The sequence below is a fragment of the Rhinopithecus roxellana genome, chromosome 3, assembly GCF_007565055.1.
Source record: "Rhinopithecus roxellana isolate Shanxi Qingling chromosome 3, ASM756505v1, whole genome shotgun sequence".
Taxonomy (NCBI): Eukaryota; Metazoa; Chordata; class Mammalia; order Primates; family Cercopithecidae; genus Rhinopithecus; species Rhinopithecus roxellana.
In genome coordinates this window covers 142,830,583-142,855,111 of record NC_044551.1, presented here as the reverse complement: position 1 = coordinate 142,855,111, position 24,529 = coordinate 142,830,583, and the positions used below count along the sequence as shown (strand labels likewise).

The 24,529-nt window shown below is 35.1% G+C and overlaps 1 protein-coding gene across 2 annotated transcripts in view; it reads left to right on the top strand.

The window, feature by feature from the left end:
- The window catches only part of XRCC4 (X-ray repair cross complementing 4), a 305,636-nt gene that overhangs the window by 192,226 nt on the left and 88,881 nt on the right, over positions 1–24,529 (top strand). For both annotated transcript variants that reach the window (XM_010385636.2, XM_030927165.1), the window contains exon 7: positions 2,816–2,963. In XM_010385636.2, the coding sequence (XP_010383938.1) occupies positions 2,816–2,963 (148 nt within the window). The remainder of the gene's footprint in view (positions 1–2,815; positions 2,964–24,529) is intronic.

The window sequence follows — 24,529 nt, the reverse complement described above, 5'->3', positions numbered from 1 at the left end:
CTATAAGTTTGAAAAAAAATTGCAAGCTCTCTGTCCTTTTAGTTTTCCCAGTCACCACCTCATAGAAAATGTTCATTTTTGACGAATAAAAAGATGCCTGAACAACCACAGTTGTTCAGGGTTCATAGCTGGACACAGAACCATTTAAAAATTTAACGGAAGATTATCTCTAAGTGTAAATAGGCCTCGTGAGATTTTTACACCTTGTCTGTAAAATGATGGGCAGTATTTCTAATATATTTTAGCCAGTCTGTATAACACTAGTACTTTTAATTCACTCATGAAAATCCATATGCAATGTTCATCAAGTTAGTTTACATGCTTTGTTTTTATCAATAGGCATACATTTTGTCGTTCAGTATACTTATTAGTAAATCATCAGTTATTGATTGAAATATGAATAACAAAAGGACCTGGAGTGACTCCCTTAGGAGTACAGATTTCTGATCCCATCAGCCTGCTCCTGGCTGGTGCATTCCTGATTAGATGCTAGAAACATCTTGGTTATAGTCCACCCTCACTAACTTACCTTTAGTAACGTTGGATTTTAAAGTAAGTTGCAGACATTGTAACACATGATGTAATCACTTCCCACATACGGTATCCTTTTTGGTTGCCAATTTGTAAGACATCATTTGGAGTTCTGAAATGAATGGCAAAACTTTTCACTAATTTTATTTTTTAAATTTGCCTTGTATTTTAATTTAAACTTAATATTCTTTTTTCCTAGATATCTGCTGTGACATTAATTATAATCTTTATCCAGTTTATACATCTGTAATTGAAATGTCCTCTAGCTCTAAGAGTTTTGCTAGTTTTGTTCATAGACAAGCATATACTTGTACTTTCATTAGTCATCTCTTAGCTTAATAGCATTGGGAAATCTTTCAGCTTGAATGTGTTTTAAAAAAAAAAAAAAACTTCCTTTTTAATTTACCCTTATCTATTCCCAATACATTTTTAGAGGCTAATAAAAAAAATGTCCTAAAACTTAAACAGCTTTGGAAAGTAAACTATGCCTTGATGGGCTTTCACTTAATATTTGATCAAAGAATAATTTACCCACTAGGAAAAAATATTTTTTAATTGTCCTAATGACAAAATATAAGAACAAAGGCTGTGTGATTTGGGAAAGTCACTTAACCTCTCTGAAGCCTTGTTTTCCTTAAAAATAAAATGAGGATAGTAATAATAAGTACTTTATGAAGTAATTTTAAGGATTAACAAGGTAATACATGGAAAACCCATAGCAAAGGGCCCAAAACATAAGATCTGGAAATTAATAGTTATAACAGAAAAAAAAAAAGAGAGGAATTTCAGTAGAATGTTCAACAGTGTCCATGTTGTCTCAGAGAGATCAACTAAAGCATGAACTACACAGAGTGAGAACTCAACATGCAAGCTTTTCTGCCAGAATGTAGTATGTGTGTACCTGAAAAACCACTCATTCTACAAAATTACATAGTAAAAATAACGGGCTTAAGGGAGAAAAAATTAAGCTTTGGGCACACTATTCAAAATCGACTCAGTTTCTCCCATTCGGTAGCAATTTACCCATCTGACAAAGGGCTGGTATCCAGAATCTATACTGAACTTAAACAAATTTACAGGAAAAAAATAAAAAAAACCATCAAAAAGTGGCCAAAGGATATGAACAGACACTTCTCAAAACAAGACATTTATGTGGCCAACAGACATATGAGAAAAAGCTCATCATCACTCGCCATCAAAGAAATACAAATCAAAACCACAGTGAGATACCATCTCATGCAAGTTAGAATGGCGATCATTAAAAAGTCAGCAAACAACAGATGCTGGAGAGTATGTGGAGAAATAGGAATGCTTTTACACTGTTGGTGGGAGTGTAACTTAGTTCAATCATTGTGGAAGACAGTGTGGTGATTCCTTAAGGATCTAGAACCAGAAATAGCATTTGACCCAGCAATCCCATTATTGGGTATATCCCCAAAGGATTATAAATCACTCTGCTATAAAGAAACATGCACACATATGTTTATTGCAGCTCTGCTTACAATAGCAAAGACTTGGAACTAACCCAAATACCCATCAGTGATAGACTGGATAAAGAAAATGTGTCACATATTACACCGTGGAATACTAAGCAGCCATAAAAAAGGATGAGTTCATGTCCTTTGCAGGGACATGGATGAAGCTAAAAACCATCATTCTCAGCAAACTAACACAGGAACAGAAAAGCAAACACTGCATGTTCTCACTTATAAGTGGGAGTTGAACAGTGAGAACACATGAACACAGGAATGGGAACATCACACACCAGGGCCTGTCAGTGGGTGAGGGGCAAGGGGCGGGATAGCATTAGGAGAAATACCTAATATAGATGCCGGGTTGATGGGTGCACCAAACCACCATGGCACATGTATACGTATGTAAGAAACCTGCACGTTCTGCACATGTATCTCAGAACTTAAAATATAATTATAATTAAAAAATCAACGCAGTTTTGTCATTGTTGCTATGATTTCTAGTTACAATCCTAATAAAAGTACTAGCTCCATTAAATCTCCAAGAACACTTTCACCCAGTATCAAAGATCATTTTGATCGAATTATTCCATGTGTACAATATACATGATGTTTTTGTTGGTAGTAAAGTATCATATGCCATCTAACTGACCTGATTCAACGAATCTACATAAAGATTTGAAAGAATAGTTTTGCTATATTTTAATTGTCACCTTATGTCAATGCTAAAACAGCAAGTTAATACTTTACTCACAAATGGTATGGATGTGCATAATTTTGTTGGGTCACATTCTCATCTCATTTTATTTTAGCTGCTCTAAGTAAAGATGATTCCATTATTTCAAGTCTTGATGTCACTGATATTGCGCCAAGTAGAAAAAGGAGACAGCGAATGCAAAAAAATCTTGGGACAGAACCTAAAATGGCTCCTCAGGAGCATCAGCTTCAAGAAAAGGAAAAGTAAGTCATTTTATTCTTTGCCAAGAAGTGAGGTGACATTTTTGAAAATCTTACATATGATCTTAAAAATTATATTTTCATTTTGAACTTATTTAAAGTTATTTTTAAGAAAATGTGATTTTTGAGTTGTAAAATATTTGAATCAATATATTGTTTCTGGTATTTGGTTAATTTCTATTCATATTTAAAGCTGAAATGCTGAAAATGTAAGCAAAAATTTTTTTCTCATGGTTTTTATAGATTAATTAGAAACAGCATGTAGGATACTAAAAATATTAGAATCCAACTAGTGTTCAGTAAAGTGTTTCAATCTAATTTACTGCTTAAAAGAGACCCATATAGCATTCAAATTAACCATTTAATTTGGTTATGCCTGGCATTTTTTTCAAGTAAAATGTCTCTTTCTCTTCATCTGTTTATTTCTATCAAGTTTTGGCATTGTATATTCTCCCTGTTTTTCACTCTTTGGTTCTGATTACCCTGCATCAGCCTATATTTCAATTTAGGTGTGATGAGTTGCAAAGTTGAAACACTTAATATTTCATTACAGCAAAACAATGAGCATTTATAAAGAATATTATCATTTGGGTGTGTGTATATATGCTCTGAGAATTTATTTTTTCTAAAGTTTTTGTTAATTCAGTAAGTAGTTATCGAATGATGATGCTGTGACAGATGATTTTATAGTTCAGTGATTTTCACAGTATGGAATGAGGGTACCTGGGGTTTTCCAGTGGCCCTTTCTAGGTGTCCATAAGGTCATCCCTTCTTAAATTCCATACCTGTGGGAGGCTGGATTTTCTTATATCCTTCAATTAAAATAACATTTCACAGCTGACAATGCAGAAGCTAGTGAAAATCCAACTTTTCCATCAAACCAACTATCAGACAGATTTGAAAAGTATAAAACAAAGCCCTCATAACATTTTTTTCTGGAAAATATGTTTCATAAATAATGTATTATTCATATTATCATATTCTGGATTTGTGTTATTTTCAAATGAAATAATGAATCTGTTTAAATTTTCTCAGGTTTAATTTTCAATATGGCAAATAGTCCACCTAAACTAAAATGTGGAGTCAAAACTCTTGAGACCCTCAAAAACTTTTTAAAGTATAAAGGGTTCCTGAGAGCAAAAAGCTTTAAAATTCTGTTATAGATAATAGGGATGCAAAGAAGCACAATTCATGCCATCAGGAAACTGGCAGCCTAGTGGGAACATGTTTTAGTTTCTAGCATATAAATGTTGTATAGTGGGATTATTTTGTCTATCACTGTGTTTTTATTCTCTCCACAATTGGCCTGATCTACATGTACTTAAAAATGCTATCTCTATACTATGCTGGGTCCCTAATGTCTTTAGACAATATATGCAAAAACCCATAATGCACTAAATTATTTCTGGTTTGTGCTTATCATTTGAATTTATTCATAGCTTATAACCCCTTGATAGAGCTCATGGAGTTCAAGGCATGGTGTGATCTGTTTTATATAGGGAACCAAAAATATTTTCAATTTACACACATTGAAATAGCCAAACTATTCCTATGGATTAATATGGGAAAGAATAAAATTATAAGCAGTTTGAAACGTTCCAGAAACTAACTACTTCATTCAGTCAATTAGTAGACAAGTGAGTAATGAGTTGAAATTGAATTATGTGCCAGGCATAATATTGATCATGCTGAGGATCCCAGACAGTAGAAAATAGACACAGCTCCTGTCCTCATGGCACTTTCAGTCCAATTGTTTTGTCTGATAATGACTTCATGGTTTGAGGGAAGAAGGAAACATTGGTTTTATGTTGGAGAGCTGCATCTTAGATCTTTCCACTCTATGTGTGAACCAAAGGTAAGGTTTTGAGGTTGCTAACATTTTCTGAGTAAACTGTGTTGCTTAAGTGGGTTTCTGATATGCATGATACAGAGATGAAAGAAGTTAAGCTCTGAATCAAGACTAAATATTTTTAGTTAGCTTTTTAATAAAGGTAATGTGTTTGTTTCTCCAAACATACAGACAGCTAATATTATGTTCCTTTTCTTTTCCATGTTTAGGTGATTGTGTCAATGTTTATGTTGTATATTTTCACCATTTTAAAAGTTGACAAAGTTGATGTAAACCATAACAGCTTTTGGGAATGGTCTGCTAATTATATCCTTGTAGGCCCTTTAGGCAGACTGCCCCTGAGTAGAAATGAAAAACACCTGTTAGATGTCAGGGAGCATTTTAAAGATTAAGAGAAATTTAGTTTAGCATGTATCAGTCAGATGTTGAGTGGTTGATACCCTACTGTATAATGCCTCCTCTTTTGCTCAAATAAAACAAAATGTTAAATTTTGTATTTTTTTCTTATTTTTTATATTATAGGATTTTTTTTCCATTTTGAATACAGGAGACTGAAATTTTATGGCTCTTAAAATTTTTAAATACTAGTTGTACTTTCCCAATTTTTTTTAATTAAGAAAAAGAAGCTTCTATAAAACAAAAGCAAAAATAAGCCTTAGCTCTTAAAAAAAAAACCTCAGAGTAAGACATTCTTGATTACTAATGACTAGCCCTTATTTTATGTTTTAAAATTAAAACTGCTACATGTTTTCCTGCCTTCCTAAAGCATGATTTTTTTCTCTGACAGCTTGTCATCAAAAACATAAACATCAATTAGGTTCATGTATTCTATCTGTAGACTCAGAAATAAACGCAGATGTGGTTAGTTTACTACTTATGGGTGAAAATACATCAGTCCCTACCTCTAAACTTCAGTTTTCTAAGCCCTTCTGATTGCATGACCTTCAGTCCCTTCCAACATTCCCACCAGACATCTTACATGTGATTCCACCATTTAGCTTCTCTATCTCTGCACCTCAAGAACAAAGGAACAAAAGTAGGGGAAGGAGTGGTCGTAAGTTCTATGGCTTAAATATCTTGTATGTGTGGGTGTGTGTACAACACTTTGTGCAAGTCATTTTACCTTTCCAAGGTTCAGTTTTCTCATCTAAAAATGAAAGGATTGTACTAGATGATCTGTAAGATCCCTCTCAATATTTATAAATCTATTATGTATTTAACAGTTCACGGCTTTCAAAACATGAATATGATTTAGCAATAAAATACTTCCATATTTATTAACTATTATTGATTAAAATTCATGAAGCAATTAAAAATATGAAATATCCATGAGAAAAGCATTTTTTAAATTTGACTGTTTATAGGTATTTTACAATGTAACATTTTAAGTACTTTATAAATACCATAGGGTTATTTTGCATTCTGAGAAAAACTAAATACTTATCTATAAAACAAAATCATAATAATTTTTACATTTAGTTGAACATTTATTGTGACCCTAAGTCATTGTTATAGTGACAAGGTATAGAAGGAGAGAGAGATATAAAAATAAATCAGAATTTTGATAAGTGCTGTATATGTTATCTCTCATTTAAATCTCACACAAACCCTACAAGATAGGTATTAATTTATCCTTCTTACAGATGAAAAGCAACCAAGGTTCATAAAGATGTAGTTCTTTTGCCAGAGCAGCACAGCCAGTGTTTTATTCCAGAGTTTGTGCCTGGTTCACTTACTCAACTGGGTTTATAATCTTTTCAGAGACAAAGATATACACAAATAATTTTGTGCAAAGCAAGGGGAGTACATTAGTCATAAAGTTCTAAATTGAAATCTTTGGAATTGTGTTCCAGATTTGTAAGTGCATTATTATATGTGGGAATGGATTTGGGGCATTTTAGTTTATCTGAGAACCACTTTTTTGGGGGGTGGGGAAGCTTTCCTTTTATTTTGACTCAATATACAGAGAGAAATGACTTTAGTTAATACCTGAAAGACTCTGCAAAGTTTTTAGAGATTTCAGAACAAATATAAATAGCTGTAAAAGGAATACAGATATAAAATAAATATAAATTATTAAATTCACAGAGCTTTATAATGAATTTTTTATTAATCTTGTATACTTTCAAAGTATCTGAACAAACCATGTCTATCAAATATAAAAGAAAATGTGTGGTAAAGTTGCTTTTACCAATAAAAATACTAAATAGTGAAATATAAAAAATAGTTTTCACAAGAAAATGTGTTTGAAAACTACTGTAGAAATATTTAACCACATTCTGGAAAATATTAACGTATATTTATGTCATATTAAAGATGGAGAAGTGAGGCTGGGCGCGGTGGCCCACGCCTGTAATCCCAGCACTTTGGGAGGCCTAGGCAGGTAGATCACAAGGTCAGGAGATTGAGACCTTCCTGGCTAACACGGTGAAACCCTGTCTCTACTAAAAATACAAAAATTTAGCTGGGCGTGGTGGCGGGCGCCTGTAGTCCCAGCTACTTGGGAGGCTGAGGCAGGAGAGTGGCATGAACCCGGGAGGCGGAGCTTGCAGTGAGCCAAGATCGTGCCACTGCACTCCAGCCTGGGTGACAGAAGGAGACTCCGTCTCAAAAAAACAAAAACAAAAACATAATGATGGAGAAGGGAGCTCAAGACTTGTGTAAGTATATTTGTTTTTGAGAATAAATATGCCTAAATTTTCAGGAATTAAGTTTAAGTAAAAGAGTGAAATGACATAGTGATGACTCAGGTCTATTTTCTTCATTGGGATCCTTCCTTAGCTCCTCTCTATGGTGTAAAAAGACAATAGGTTTTTAGCTTTTTCCTCAAAACAGATGTAAAGTAGCAGCAAAGCAAAGGTGACCTCTCAGAGTGTTTGGGCTTTAAAACAAAATTTAATGAGTTGGTAGAAACATGAATAGTGAGCTACTAAATATTGTTCATACAGGAAAAATTAGCACATTAATTGGGTTTTTTAAATAAATTGTGAAAGCTATCCTACAGATAATTTCTCAACAGATGGTCAAATGTTATCATTGGGCGATCTGACATATAAAGTAAAATGTTATCCTTATATGAAAGTAATGTTTCTTCAACCATGTAAGAAAAAAATATTAAGAAAATTAGTAAGTTGAAATGCATTGTAATAGTCACAGTTTTATAACTGAATATTCCTATGTGGTTTGGAAGTTCTCTTAAAAAATGCCACTTCTGGCCGGTTGCGGTGGCTCAAGCCTGTAATCCCAGCACTTTGGGAGGCGGAGACGGGCGGATCATGAGGTCAGAAGATCAAGACCATCCTGGCTAACACGGTGAAACCCCGTCTCTACTAAAAAATACAAAAATCTAGCCGGGTGAGGTGGCGGGCGCCTGTAGTCCCAGCTACTTGGGAGGCTGAGGCAGGAGAATGGCGTAAAACCCGGGAGGCGGAGCTTGCAGTGAGCTGAGATCCGGCCACTGCACTCCAGCCTGGGCGACAGAGCGAGACTCCATCTCAAAAAAAAAAAAAAAAAAAAAAAATGCCACTTCTAATGTCTTAAAACCATTTTGTAACCTGAGATAGATGTATTCTCTAAACCTATAAGTGTTGCTCTAAAAAATAATGATACCATCTTAAGTGGAAGCTATGCAAATATTGACCCTATTCTGTTAAGTAATGTCACAAACTTATTGCGCACAGAAATTAAGTATTTATTGAACGTCACACAGCTAGTGATTTTAATTTAAACAGTTTTTCAGTGGATTAATGAACGACACTTTTCAGTGTTTCTAAAAGAGAAATAGAGACTGTCTTTACATGGATGAGCTATTTTAAATTGCCAAATTTAGCCTTAAAACCAGTTTAATTATCACTATAGTGTAATTATCATCTTACAAATTAAACTGTTCAGCATTAACCAGCCACTACCATTTATAAAACTCTTTGAATATATGGTGTTCATCTTCAGTTTACTGTGCTAAAGAAAATATCACCTGCTTATAAAACTCACTAAAAGTACATGAAATATACATTCTAAGTACATTCTATAGAAACAATTAGTGACTGTTTTTCAAGAGTTTTTGAAATTCTGAGTCCTTAAAGAATTTGTATGGGAACAAAGATTTTCTACCACACTCATCTTTCTTCTGTTCTTAGCCATGTTTAACTAGAAAAGATTAACTGAGAATAAATTATTACACAATTTTACTTCTTTTAGTGATAAAGAAAAGATTCCACAGAAAGTTTTGATTTTATAGTTCATGTCACCACAGTGTAATAACTAGTATATCTCATTAAATTCATCTAGGAAGTCTGGCTTCGTTCATTATTTTCAATTATAAACTTATGCAGGATTTCTAATACTTTTGGCAGTCCCTCACAATGTTATTTCCTCTGTAATTCCTGTGATAACCTCTAAGTTGTGTTTGCATTGTAGGCCTACCACATGATTTCACATTGACTAAGGAAATCAACAGTAGACACTTTTTGTTGAGAACCACAGAATTCTGACTATGGGTTCTCTCCCACTGCTAAGCAAACTATACACACTCCCTGATATTATATAATTTATTCTGTATGAGAGAAAACAAGCATTAATCATATCATTACGTAGCTATACAATCATAAACTTTGGAAGGAATTCAGGATTTAGGGGAAACAGCAAAAAGGATATTGCTTGAAGAATCACCATTTGAGCAATATCTGAAGGATAAAGAGGAGTGAAAGGGTACAGTAGGGAGTAGAGAGCAGCGTTCAGACAGAGGAAGCAGCCTGTGAACCTGTGCCCAGGTGGAATGTGTGAGTGTGATAAGAGTGGACGGAGCACAGAAGAGAGGGCCTGAGATGAGGCTGAGGGGTACTGGGAGGCTAAACCAAGCAGGTTGTGTGGTCCATGTTGAGAATTCAGCTGTTCCTCAGGGACAGGAGAGCATTCCAGTTTCTCACAATGCAGAAAACTTTTCTTCTATTTTTCCTACCTTTTGATACTGCTTTTTAATTCTTGTTAAGAGTTATCAGATTGACTAGAAAACACTGATGTTTTGGTTAGTATTGCATCTTTTTAGATGTCAAAATTTAAAATGATCTAATGCTATTGTACTTAGTTTCTTTCTCTTTTTTTTTTTTTTTTTTTTTTTTTAACTGTACTTTCAAACTGCTTAATGTCTAATTTTGGACTCTCAATAATAAAACTTTCTCTTTTTTTGTAACACAGGAAACTAGAAAATTGAAAACATACTGAAACTTATGTGGAGTGCCCACAGGGATAATAGATTAAATTAGCATCTGTGAGCAGTCCTGAGGTGCAGAAATGTACTGCTCTTTTGCCTTTTTTTGGTAAATATAAATGCTTTTCCTTAAGGAATATTTTTAGATCTCTGAAGATTTCTCCCTTTTAGTAAGACTCTGAAATCCTTGAATCTGGTATAGATGGATAAATATTCATTAAAAAAATTTAGTGTGGCTAATCCATACAATATGATTATACTCAGGAAACACTTATCCTGTTCTGTCAGCTAGCATCAACACCAAGAGTTATTCAGCATAACCATATGCTGTACATTCCTTGTTATTTACTATCTTGCATCACTTGAAATCTTGATTTGTAGGGTTGTTTGGTGTGTCTTTTTATTTCTGTAGATTAAAATGAACCAGCTGACAAAGGTTGCAGAAATTATGAAATTACTTTCATATTTATAGTGTTTTAATATCAGGTAAAATCCTGAGTGTAAGTAAGAACATTACAAAATTACTTTCTATAAATTTATAAAGGCACAATGTGCATCTAAATAAAATAGCACTATATTTGGCCTTTATTAGGCACCTAGTTTAAAATTTTATTGAAGTCATGCTTTATATATATTCAACATAATCACCATGAAACATTTTTCACTTAAATCTTTCGATTTAGGATCTATTATTTCTTCCAGCAGTCTACAAAAGATAATACCATAGTCCCTCCTTATCTATAGTTTTGTTTTCCGTGGTTTCAGTTACCCACAGTCAACCACAGTCTGAAAATATTAAATAGAAAATTCCAGAAACAATTCATAAGTTTTATATTGTGTGCCATTCTAAGTAGCATGATGAAATCTCACATTGTCCCACCCTGTCCTGCCGGAGATGTGAGTCATCCCTTTATCCAGCGTATCCACACTTTATATACTATCTACCCATTAGTCACTTAGTAGCTATCTCAGTTTTGAGATTGAAAACACATAGTATATATAGGGCTTGATAGTATCTGTGGTTTCTGGCATCCACTGGGGGCTTGGAATGTATCTCCCTAGGATAACAGGGGAGTACTGTACAATAAGATCCTGCTCTGTTTGTATCAGTAAGTAAAAAATCTATTAATAGCATTGTATTGGTGTGACCTAAAGCCAGTTGTGTCCAGGTATACTAGATGGATTATTCTAACCAATTGATTAATTAATTAATTAGTTAGTTATGTATTTAACTAAATTGGATCCATTTCCCAGTCTTACTGAAATTAGCAGCCAGGTGATAAAATCAACCAACTAATAGACTATTCAAATTAAACAATTTAATTATTATGCCCTTCACAGTTTTCATTCTATAGAACTATATAAAAGATAGGTACCCTAGAAAGAGTGCCATATTGAAATAAGCTTGGAAATTGCTACATACCGTAGCTCCCAGAGTCCCATGTGCCCCAACACCCAAACTTGGAGGTTTTTATTTTAAAGGCTATCAGAAACCCCACAGTAAATAATTCCTTTGACCTTGTTTAATTTCTCAAATGCCCTTAAGCATGGCATCCACATGCAGTCTGCCTCCACTCACAAAAAAAGACAGTCCAAGGTCTTTTGCAGTACTTGCAGGGTACTGATTTAGCATATGGACTCTCAAAATTGTTGAATATCAAGGATTTTTTAAGATATAAGGACATTTCAGCCATAATTATAGAATGTAAGGCATTAAAATGAATTACTGGAAAAAAAATTTTGGTGTATTCCCCCTCCCAATCCTAGTACTTAGGAAACTTCCTGCTTGTCCCACTGATGGCCCAGTTGAGAGTAGTAGGGTTATTTTCTAGAGAATTTCAGTGATTGGAATATATAAAGACCCCTAAAAGGAGCAGTTTAGCATCATCTCAGCTACAGGATAAGACCATTAGAGTAGTTTAGGCCCAAAGTACAATAAATACTTGTAGAGTCTTTTTTCTTTTCTTTTTTTTTTTTTTTTTTTTTTTTTTTTGAGACAAAGTCTCGCTCTGTCACCCAGGCTGGAGTGCAGTGGCGCAATCTCAGCTCACTGCACGCTCCGCCTCGCGGGTTCACACCATTCTCCTTCCTCAGCCTCCCGAGTAGCTGGGACTACAGGCGCCCACCACCACGCCCAGCTAATTTTTTGTATTTTTAGTAGAGACGGGGTTTCACCATGTTAGCCAGGATGGTCTCGATCTCCTGACCTCGTGATCCGCCCACCTCGGCCTTCCAAAGTGCTGGGATTACAGGCGTGAGCCACTGCGCCCGGCCACTTGTAGAGTCTTTAGATATTGTTATGTAGTCTTTGTTTCTGCAGGCTAGCAAGTAAAAATATATAGATTAACATCTTTCATACCGAAGTCTCAAACATGATTTAGTCTTCTGTGTGATGTGTGTCTTCTGAAAACACAAATCTTGAACACATTGTTCAACAAACTGAGAAATTTTAAATTCTAACTTTTCACAGATACTGGATGCTCCTTGAATTGTAGTGAAGGAGTTTTAGCTATGTGTTCTGAATCAACCTTTAGGTGGCTCCATTAAGTCATTGTGTAGATGCAGAATATCAAGTGAATACTGGATGCCAAAAACACACACACCTTAGAGTGAGTTTTTTTATTTTATTAGCTAGGACTACACAATCTTATCACAGTCTTGTGGCTGCAAGGGGCAGAAAAAGATGCAGCATATGTCAACCCAGTATTTCCCCACTTCCATAGAGTGCAGTGGAGTATTGCACAGCTGCCACTGATACAGTTTATATAAGATATTGTCTTCCTGAACCTACAAAAGCTCAGTTCTTACTTTGTTGTGCCAGATGCTTACAGTATTATCCTTGAAGAAACTGCCCAATCCATGCACTTTTGTTTTGAGAAGTTATTATAAAACATCAGAATTTTCGTGGTTTCCTATTAAAGCTTTTCCGGGTCCTAAAGAGCTCATTTCCCCCCATAGTAACCCAGTTGCAGTCACATAGAATTTATGTGGCAATATTCACTCTTAATAAAGATTCTTCTTTTTAATGGAGTTTTGAAGAAAGTTATTTGTTTGCTTTCTGATGTCTTCTTCCTATGTTTTTATTATTAATGTTATGAATTATAAAAATTAAAACAGTAAAGCCGGGTGCGGTGGCTCACGCCTGTAATCCTAGCACGTTGGGAGGCCCAGGTGGGGGGATCACAAGGTTAGGAGATCGAGACCATCCTGACTAATACAATGAAACCCTGTCTCTACCAAAAATACAAAAAATTAGCCAGGCGTGGTGGTGGGCACCTGTAGTCCCAGCTACTCGGGAGGCTGAGGCAGGAGAATGGCATGAACCTGGGAGGTGGCGCTTGCAGTGAGCTGAGATCGTGCCACTGCACTCCAACCTGGGCGATAAAGCGAGACTCTGTCTCAACAACAACAACAAAACAACAACAACAAAAAAAAAACAGTGAGGGGGTAAGAGTCTGCTATTAATTCATTGATTTTTTTAATAAAATGAACTTTATTTTATTTGTTTTCCAATTATAAAAGTAGTTCAAGGCCGGGCGCGGTGGCTCAAGCCTGTAATCCCAGCACTTTGGGAGGCTGAGACGGGTGGATCACGAGGTCAGGAGATCGAGACCATCCTGGCTAACACGGTGAAACCCCGTCTCTACTAAAAAATACAAAAAACTAGCTGGGCGAGGTGGCGGGCGCCTCTAGTCCCAGCTATACGGGAGGCTGAAGCAGGAGAATGGCGTGAACCTGGGAGGTGGAGCTTGCAGTGAGCTGAGATCAGGCCACTGCACTCCAGCCCGGGCGACAGAGCAAGACTCCATCTCAAAAAACAAACAAACAAACAAACAAACAAAAAAAGAAAAAAAAAAAAAAAAGTAGTTCAAGCTCATTCCAGAAAAATCAGAAAACACACAGAAACAAAAGAATGAGTATATGGGAAACTCGTGATCCCACTCACCAGGAGATGACCACCATTAAGACCTGGTACTCTGTGTCTTTGCAGATCCCTCTCTCTTCCACGCTTCATTTACAAAACTAGGCTCACACCGGTTGTGCTATAACCCACAACTTTTTTTTTCTTCCATTTAGCAATCAATATGGTGTAATGTGTGAGAAAAATAACATCTTTGGAAAACTATGTTTTAAAAGCAGTTGATTAATTTGAGATATGTAATAGTTTATATAGAGAGTTATACATGGAATTACACATATATTACACATACATGTATGTATGTTTTGCCAGAATTTCTCCAGGAAGGCTACAACAATTTGTACCCTCACAACAGTGTTTGCCTTTTGGGTTTTTTATTTTTGTCGCTGTTTACCAATTCATTTTAGAAATATATAGAGAGAGGGAGATGAAATTGCATGTACCAACTTAAAATGTGGTAGTTGACCATCCCGTCTTTTCAAAAATAATTTATTTTCATACCTTGATTCTTAAACATTGCTAACAATGTATTCAAAGTTTAAATCTCAAAGTATTTGAAAATTATTTTTTAATTTAGCTGGATAATATAATCGTCAGATTCAAATATCTAATTTTTGTGGGTTTTTGGTATCTGAACTTTAGACTTTTTAAATGTCAAATTAGGTACATAAAATGAATGTTCAATTACTATATATTTACTCTGGTCATCATGAGCAAACCTCATTTTTTACACAACTTTAATTTTATCATAATGTTTATCTTAGTTGCAAAAGTAAACACGGTGGTGGTTTTAAAACGAGATAGGTTTTTATTAGCTTCACTCTATGTTTACCTAACTGGTCAGGCTGCAGCTCTCACTTTGCTTGCTGCATATTTTGATTAATGGCCCCTTGGCCTTGTTCCAGAGTATACTGATTATGGTCAGTGCACTTCAAAGATGATTTATTAATTGTGTTTGTGACCCAAAATAATTAAATAAAGATTGATCATATGCATTATTATAGATTTGCCAATAAAATCAACAGTCACACTTTAAGATAATGTTTGCCTGAAAGGATTTTTTAAATATACAAAAAGGACAAAAAATTTTTTTAGAATGTATTCTGTATTAAAAACAGATTTATGGCCTCTTAAAGCATGATTATTAAATGTATCATAGGCTTGGTCTTGTAAGTGCATGAATTGTAAGTTCTACTTTAACATAATTTCAAGATAATGTGTTTCATTGGAGCTTACATAGGTGTTTTAAAAAAATATTTCCATGTTTACAACTCACCCTGGGAACAATCCTTACTACAGTTCCCCCAGGCTATTACATACATTTAAATCTTAAATTACTGACAGAATCAGATGTCTGTTTAAAAAAAAAAAAAGTGTTTATAGGAGGCTTTTATAATCTTTCCGAGTTTTAAGTAAAGGGGATTTATCATATGTTTCATATATGTTATACTCCTGTCATTTGAAAGACTGTGATACATAAAATATCTCTAAATTTGGTTTGATAATAGTATTGTTTCAGGCATTTTAAGCACTCTACCAACATAGAATAATGTGTAAAATATTCATTGTACATGGCCGGCAAAGTTATTAATCAAAGGAAATGACTCCTTGCTCATAATTTATGGTTCAGTATTAAAGGAAAAATAGGAGGTATATTTTTTTTGGTATACTTTACCCAAAATTTACACTGTAATGGTGAAATTCTATAACTTAAATCTTCTAGTATGATATGTAACTCAATGTAAAGTAAGTATTTGGTCCGTAGTAAAACATTATGAAATAAAATATTTTATCCCACTAGAAGTGTAGACTGTTTCATGTTGTCTGAAAAGTATAAACTAGTTATGCCAAAATAAGAAGATATGAACCCCAAAAGTAACAGATGTCAGCAAATGGGAGACAGAAATCAGATATGAGAATAAAAAATAAACCTAAGAAATTAAAAATATATAATGATCCATTAGTATTATTCAAGGATTTTGTTTTTGGAAAATGTTTACTAAAGGACAAAAGCACAAACATGCGTTGTTTAAACATCATTATTCGAAAATACTTCTAGTAAAATTTTAGGACATAATATTTTGTTTAATTGAAAATCTTTTACAATAACCTTGTTTCTAAACAATTTCTAAAACTTATTTCTCTAGATCAAATATGTATATGTTACTTTGTAAAATATTGTTTTTGTAATAAATGAAGATAAATTACCAGTGTATTAGATAAAGCAGTGTTTTTATTACCACCATTATTGAATGTTTGTATGGAGTCACTTCTAGAAATACAGAATAAGAAGTTTTCCCTCTGTTTTTGTCTTTGTATGTGAATAGAACAATGAAGGAGGAGTAGTGAATAGCACACATATGTTGTTTGCTTTTGGACCACATTTCATTTTCTGACAAACTATCTTTAATATGTATATGGCTCACTATAATATGTCTAGATTGTGCCAAATTCCATAGTAGGTATGAAAGCTATGAAATTTCAGAGAAAGGAGAGTTGCTAATCTTTTTGGAGGTATATGGAATAAGGAAATAGGATAAAATCAGAGAAGACTGACCAGAAGGAAGTATTCTTTGAGTCTGGCTTTGGAGTTGAATGTTGTTTCCAAAGGCGTTAAACACCTGAAGTGGTGTTGAGTTTGGCTTTGAAGATGAATGTTATTTCTAAAGGCATAAACTGAAAGAAAGAGAGTTCTAATTGAACCCAATCCACAGCATCCCCCTATTTCTTTTAGTAAGAGAACTCCTTTCCACCACCTGCTCTATCCACAGAGTTTAACAGTGCATATGGCTACCAACCTAGAGGCTACAATTCCCAGCCTCACTAGCAGTGATGGGTGGCCATGTGGCAAAGCCATTGCTAATGAGATATAAATGGAAATGATATGGACAATTTGGGGATCTTGCCCATAAAATGATTGGACATATATTCCTATGTCTCTTTCTTCCTTCTCAGCCATCTTAGCATTTAAGGAAACCATGGTAGAAGATGGGAAAGCAAGATAGGAGGAATCATGGTCCCTGGACAGTCTCAGAGAGCAGGGCAGCATACCTACCATGGACCACCCAGCTACCTCTGGACTGTTGCATGAGAAGAAGAAATGTCTAGCTTGATCAAAGCCATGGTGGTGGTTTGTTTTTGTTTTGTTCTCTTTGTTAGAGAAATCTGGAATAGTCCCTTACTAAAAAGAAGGACTGTCCTGTCAGGGGAACAGATTGTATAAAACAAATGCATGGAGAAAGAGTCTGAAAGATTGAGGACCAATGCCTATATCATTGAGGTGCTTAGAAATATGAATAAAGCTGGCAAGGTAGGCAGAACATAGAGCACAAAGATACTTAGATGCTAAACTTATTTATTTGGACTTCTTTTATGAATGCTACAGGGAACTGTTAAAAGATTTTGAGTCAAATAGTGGCATAATGAACAGTGCTTTACAAAAATTTTCCTGGAAACCATATATTGGATGGAAGGAAAGTTTATGGGTTGGCAGTAAAGATAGGAGGATACTCTAGTAGTAATCCAGGAAGAGTTATCTGAAGAATAGTGACTGTAATTGGTGTAATAGCGAATGTGATTGGAAGGAACAGCAGGGATGAATTGAGAAACATTCGAGGTTGCTATCCTCTTACTACCAGAGATCTGGGAAGCCTCATCGGTTGTTGAAAGCTATTTGGTAAACTTGGTCTTTACCAAAATAAATCATCTCTCTTAATTTAGAAATCAGCCTACGACAAAAGATGGATAAACAAAACCAGTCATGGGGATTGACTTCTCAAAAGACTGGAAAAGCTCCCTTTTCCATGCTGCTATATTTATATACTCAAATATGTAGATTGTGATGCATTAATACTGTATCATTTTACATCATTTCATTTATTTCACTATTGAACTTAATGCACCTATAAGTAATTTATCAGCAAGCTTTCTTCAAATTGTGCTCTAAGAAGGGTTACTCAGGAAGGTGTATAGTAGCCTCTGAAAACCTTCCTTGTCATAGAGGTTCTTGTTTGCTCCAACCACAGGGAATATTTTCTCTGAACATGTGTTTTGATTGTGATCTGAAGGCATGGGGTTTCTCTTACTTGGGGATATATGATATTCTCCTTATGGAATACAGAGAAAATCAACTTTTTCACTGACACATTCTGTTATGGATATAGTGCTGATTTTAAAGAGTATTTTCCCTAGGACCATGATATATGATGTTCTAGAAATTTCCCAACTTTAGAGAATAAGATATGAATTGAACAAATCAATTTAGCAAACCAATGAAGTAATGAGATATTAATATAAAACCAAATGGACCTATATATCCCATTTCAAGGAAATCATGAAAATGATAATTTTCTATTTATTGAGGTTTATTTTGGGTTAAGCAATAAATGGCACAATATAAAACATAGAAACTGTTGGAGAACATTTTATCTGTTCTCAACTGCTATGTGGTCAAATAAGGCAGATGAAAATCTCAGTGTTTTCACTGAGTAATAAGATGGTCTGTCAGGTCTCAAGTATATTTTTGGAGTCTTCCATTTAACCTGTCAGGAACATACACCAATAACTTCCAGAAGAGGAAAACAAACCCGTCATAGTAATGAAAATTTGACATTACACATTATCCTTAGACAATGGTTATAGGCCTCTGCCTTTTATCTCCACCTTAATATAGCAATGATGTACCTACTATGTGCCAAGCACTGTGTCCTATGCTGGGACTATAGCACCAAATGAAAGAGACCAGGTGCTTTCCCTTAAGGAGGATAGGATGTAATTTCAGAAACACACCAATAAATAATTGGTGTACAGTGTGATAATGAGGCCACATGGTGTAATAGTTCCAAGTACATCTAGAATGCCCAATTAAAATGAATACTAGAGGGAGGCACAAATAACAAAGAAAAAAGTTGTTACTGTTTTTCATTAACCAAGGATGGATGCACAGATAAGTAACTCTAGGTGAGAAAATATATTACATTTGATAGAGTTCAAAAAATAACCTGAAATTGGGAATTCAGTAAAAATAGACAGTTACAAAAAATAAAATATTATAAACTAGCATAACCTAACACATAGTAGATATTCAATAATTACCAAGTAAATGAAGTAACAAATGGACCTTTTGTATAATACAGGAAAGAAAATATTAAGTTGATCTAACTCAGCAGAATCTTCCCCTTTTTGGAAAATGGTACTACATCTGTACTAGAGGTCCCCAACCTTTTTGGCACCAGGGACTGGTTTTGTGGAAGACAATTATTCCATGGACCTGGGGTGGGTGGGGGGATGGCCTGGGGATGATTCAAGCACATTACGTTTATTGTGCATTTTATTTCTTTATTTATTACATTGTAATATATAATGAAATAATTATACAACTCGCCATAACATAGAATCAGTGGGAGTCCTGAGCTTATTTTCCTTTAACTGGATGGTCCCATTTGGGGATGCTGGGAGACAGAGATTATCAGGCATTAGATTCTCATAAGGAGAACACAACCTAGATCCCTCACATGCACAGTTCACAATAGGGTTTGTGCTCCTATGAGAATCTAATGCCGCTGCTCATCTAACAGGAGGTGGAGCTCAGGTGGTAATGTGAGTGATGAGAGGCAGCTGTAAATATAGATGAAGCTTGCTTACTCACCCACCACTCACCTACTGCCATTCAGCCTGGTTCCTAATAGGCCATGGACCAGAGGTTGGGGACCACTGGACTATACAGCAACTAAAGCCTGAAATTTAAGAGTTATCTTTAGCTTCTTCTTTTCTCTCACCCCTAACTCTACTTCATTTGTCAGTCTCATACTTTATGCTTCTAAAATATCTTAGAATTCAATCTCATGTTTTCTATTTCTGCTACCACTAACCTAGTCTAAGCTATGATCCTTTTGCATGCATGACTGCAACCTACTCCCTTTTTTCCCCATTTCCACTTCTCTGACCTCTAAACTGTTTTCCACATAGTGAACTTCTGAAAACACAAATTGAATTATATCTTTATACTTTTCCCTATGTCTCCAGACTTGCCATCCGTTTCCTAGAGTATTCCAGTGCCTTCCCATTGTACTTAGTCTAAACTCATTACGATAGGTTATATGCTCTGAATGACCTTCCCCCTGCATCATCTTGAAACAAATTGTGTGATTTATTCATTTCTTTGGGGAAAAATATATATATATATGTTTGAGACAGATTCTCACTCTGTTGCCCAGGCTGGAGTGCAATGGCAAGATCTCGGCTCACTGCACTCTCTGCCTCCTGGGTTCAAGCGATTCTCCTGCCTCAGCCTCCTGAGTAGCTGGGATTACAGGTGCTCGCCACCATGCCCAGCTAATTTTTGTGTTTTCAGTAAAGACGGTTTTGCCATATATTCGAAGACAGAAGGGGTTTTATTTAGCCCATTTAATCACCTACTAACTAAAATGCATTCCTGGATTGTCTTTCACGGTCACCGTGAACCTGATTGAAATTTTTTGTTGGTTGAAGTTACCTGAAATTTTGAAAATTCTTATTTCTCCTGATATTTATATTATTTTACTTAATTGCTTGCTGCCTTTTGGCATCTTTTGAAACTTGAAAATTATTGTAATCCTGTCCTACATTTCAAATAATTTACAATGATAGGGAATTGAATTCAGTAACTCATTCTGAATGTTTGGAATATCATAGATTATTATATACTCTAAGAATCCTAAATTTATTACTAATTATACTCCCATTTGAATTACAAGCAATAAAGGAAATAATGTCAATCTAAAATAGAATAAAGTCATTTTTTTTTGTTTTCTTTTGTTTTGTCTACTTGTTTCACAAAAGTATTGTTATAATATTGGAATGGAATGTATTTATTATCTAATCCAAAATAATAATATATGGCACGTAACCATTACATAAGTGCTTTGTGGGACAAAAAGGCATATTACTTTAAATGAGAGCCCATTTTATCTGGTAATGTCTACTCTTTCATCACAGTTTTGCCTTCTGTATTATATCAGATAAATCTACATTAAAGTCACTCATATAAAATAGAGTCATGTTGAGTACATAAAATGTGTACAAATGCATCATATTCTCTCTGTTCCCCTCGCCTACATAAAAAAGGGGGAGGGAAGGAGAGAGAGGAAAGAGAACAATTTAAATAGTGCTGGGCATTCTAGTCCAGCATATGCCCAGGAGTGGAAATAAAATGGAAAACATATATCTCCTTTCCCTAGCTGTTTGAATTCCCACTATCTTTCTATTATGTGAGCACTGCATTTTAAGATAAACCTGTACATGCAACTAAACACAAGGCAACCATGTAACATTTTCTACTGCTTCATGGAAAACAAATAGCCATAAATCCCAAAATAGGAGGAAACCTGTTAATCCTGGGGTGCTGGACCAATTTAAATTTGCATAATATGCTGGACTATAGTATTTTCCTAAGGAATTTTTCAGGATAATTTGATTTTCACATTAAGACCTACAATTAGAACTCTATCACTAAATTAGATATAATTATATTTAACTTGAAGACCATTTTATACTCTGTGTTTTTTCTTCTGCAAGCTAAAAGAGCCTAAGTTTGTAACATTCTTGCAGTATAATATTGTTGTCACACGTCAGTCTCTTAGTTGGATTTGCTTTTCACTTAATGCATATAATTTTCCAGTGTTCCATTAAACTCATGCCCCCCACCAAATCCTGTTTATATCTCAGACATGGTGTGATCTTTACAGAAAATAATGAGATACTACACTTCTGTTAGTGTGGGGTGTTCCCTTGTTGTTACACCTTTTTTTAAATTATTATGTATTATACTTTAAGTTCTGGGGTACATGTTCAGAACATGCAGGTTTGTTACATGGGTATACATGTGCCATGGTGGTTTGTCACACTCATCAACCTGTCATCTAGGTGTTATGCTCCATATGCATTAGGTATTTGTCCTAATGGTCTCCCTTCTCTTTCCCCCCACCGCCCAACAGGCCGTGGTATGTGATGTTCCCCTCCCAGTGTTTATGTGTTCTCATTGCTTAACTCCCACTTATGAGTCAGAACATGCAGTGTTTGATTTTTTGTTCCTGTGTTAGTTTGCTGAAAATGATGGTTTCCAGCTTCATCCATGTCCCTGCAAAGGACATTAACTCCTTCTTTTTTATGGCTGCATAGTATTCCATGGTGTATAAGTGCCACATTTTCTTTATCCATTCTATCATTGATGGGCATTTGGGTTGGTTCCAAGTCTTTGCTATTGTAAATAGAGTTGCAGTAAACGTACATGTGCATGTGTCTTTATAGTAGAATGATTTATAATCCTTTGGGTATATACCCAGTAATGGGATTGCTGGGTCAAATGGTATTTCTGGTTCTAGATCCTTGAGGAATCACCACACTGTCTTCCACAATGTTTGAACTAATTTACACTCCCACCAACAGTGTAAAAGCATTCCTATTACTCCACATACTCTCCAGCATCTGTTGTTTCCTGTCTTTTTAATGATCGCCATGCTTACTGGCGTGAGATGGTATCTCATTGTGGTTTTGATTTGTATTTCTCTAATGACCAGTGATGATGCGCTTTTTTTCCTATGTGTGTTGGCCACATAAATGTCTTCTTTTGAGAAGTAGCTGTTCATATCCTTTGCCTACTTTTTGATGGAGTTGTTTTTTTCTTGTAAATTTGTTTAAGTTCCTTTTAGATTCTGGATATTAGACCTTTGTCAGATGGATAGATTGCAAAAATTTTCTCCCATTCTGTGGGTTGCCTGTTCACTCCGATGATAGTTTATTTTGCTGTCCAGAAGCTCTTTAGTTTAATTAGATCCCATTTGTTAATTTTGGCTTTTGTTGCAATTGCTTTTGGTGTTTTAGTCATAAAGTCTTTGCCTACGTCCTAAATGGTATTGCCTAGATTTTCTTCTAGAGTTTTTTTAGATTTAGGTTTGACGTTTAAGTCTTTTAATCCATCTTGAATTGATTTTGGTATAAAGTGTAAGGAAGGGGTTCAGTTTCAGTTTTCTGCATATGGCTATCCAGTTTTCCCAGCTCCATTTATTAAATAGGGCATCCTTTCCCCCTTGCTTGTTTTTGTTAAGTTTGTCACAAATCACATAGTTGTAGATGTGTGGTGTTATTTCTGCGGCCTCTGTTCTATTCCATTGGTTTATATATCTCTTTTGGTGCCAGTACCATGCTGTTTTGGTTACTGTAGCCTTGTAGTATAGTTAGCAGTCAGGTAGCGTGATGCCTCCAGCCTTGTTCTTTTTGCTTAGGATTGTCTTGGTTATACGGGCTCTTTTTTTTCTGTTGTTCCACGTGGCCATTACACCTTTTATTCCTGAGTTATCACGACTTTTCTAGTTATAGATGCTGCTGCTCCTGTGTCAGGACCCACCACTATGTGAGCAAGCTACTTAATGAGTCTATGCTTCAATATTATAATTTATAAAATGGGAATAGCAATACCTACCTCGTTAAAATTAAACAGATGACAATTATATTATGCCAGGCACATGATAAATGTTCAATATTGGTAAATGCCTCAACTCTAGCTCTTGTTCATTTTGTTTTCCTTTTCCAGTACCCAACTGTCTAGGTTTGAATGTAAATGTCTTCCAAGTCAGATTAATTACTTGTGGAAAAATTACACTACAAAAGCATTTGTCTTTGTTATGTTTGATAGCTTATAATCTGATGATTTTTGTAATCTGAAATTCCAGAATAATTACAAAATATCAAGTGTTGTGTTATGTAACTTTTGCACCTTCCCTGCTCATGCCATGTACTTTGTGTATTTTGAAATCATAAGCATCTTTTCAACAAATATTTGCTGAGTACCTAATGTGAGCCAGACAGTGACTTAGGCACAGAAGAGAGAAAACATGGTGGTGAGCAAAACAGCTGAGATTATGTTTTAGTGGTGTGATACAAGTGAAAAAGAATAAATAAACATGGACACACTATAAAATAATAAAGAATTATGCAGATAATTAAGGTGATGCAAAAGATAGTAATGAGGTGGTTCCTTTTTATATGGAATGGTCAGGAAATTGGCATTTAAGCTGAGCCTAAATGACAAGCAGACTTCCTGCAAAGATGGAAAGAAAGGTAATGCAAAGGTCCTTGGGCGAGCAAATCCATTGTATTGAAGGAGTAGAAATATGTAGTGGGGATGAGAGGGAGTGGTATGTGATGTATGTATCAATGAAATAAGCCTCGAGGGTCAATGGTCTTTAAATTTTATTCAAAGTATATGGGTAAATTTTAAGGGCAATGACATTGACTGATATTTGTTTTTAAAAGATTGCTATTAAAAGTATGTGTAACATGGATTTGGAAGTAGGGAGTTATCACTGTGTTGAAAATGGATTTGGAAGTAGGGAGTTTGTGATCACAGACAGATCAGTTAGGAGGTTTTAACAGTAGTCCAAGTGGAAGTCGGTCTTAGAGTAGGCTAATAGAGGACCTAGTGAAGAATTCTTAGATCATGCATATGTTTTAGCAGTAAAGTTCCCAAGACTTGCTAGTAGGTTTGATTTAGAATAAGGGAGAGAGAGGAATCAGAAGGATTCCTATGTTTTAGCTTGACAAACTGGGTAAATGGCGCA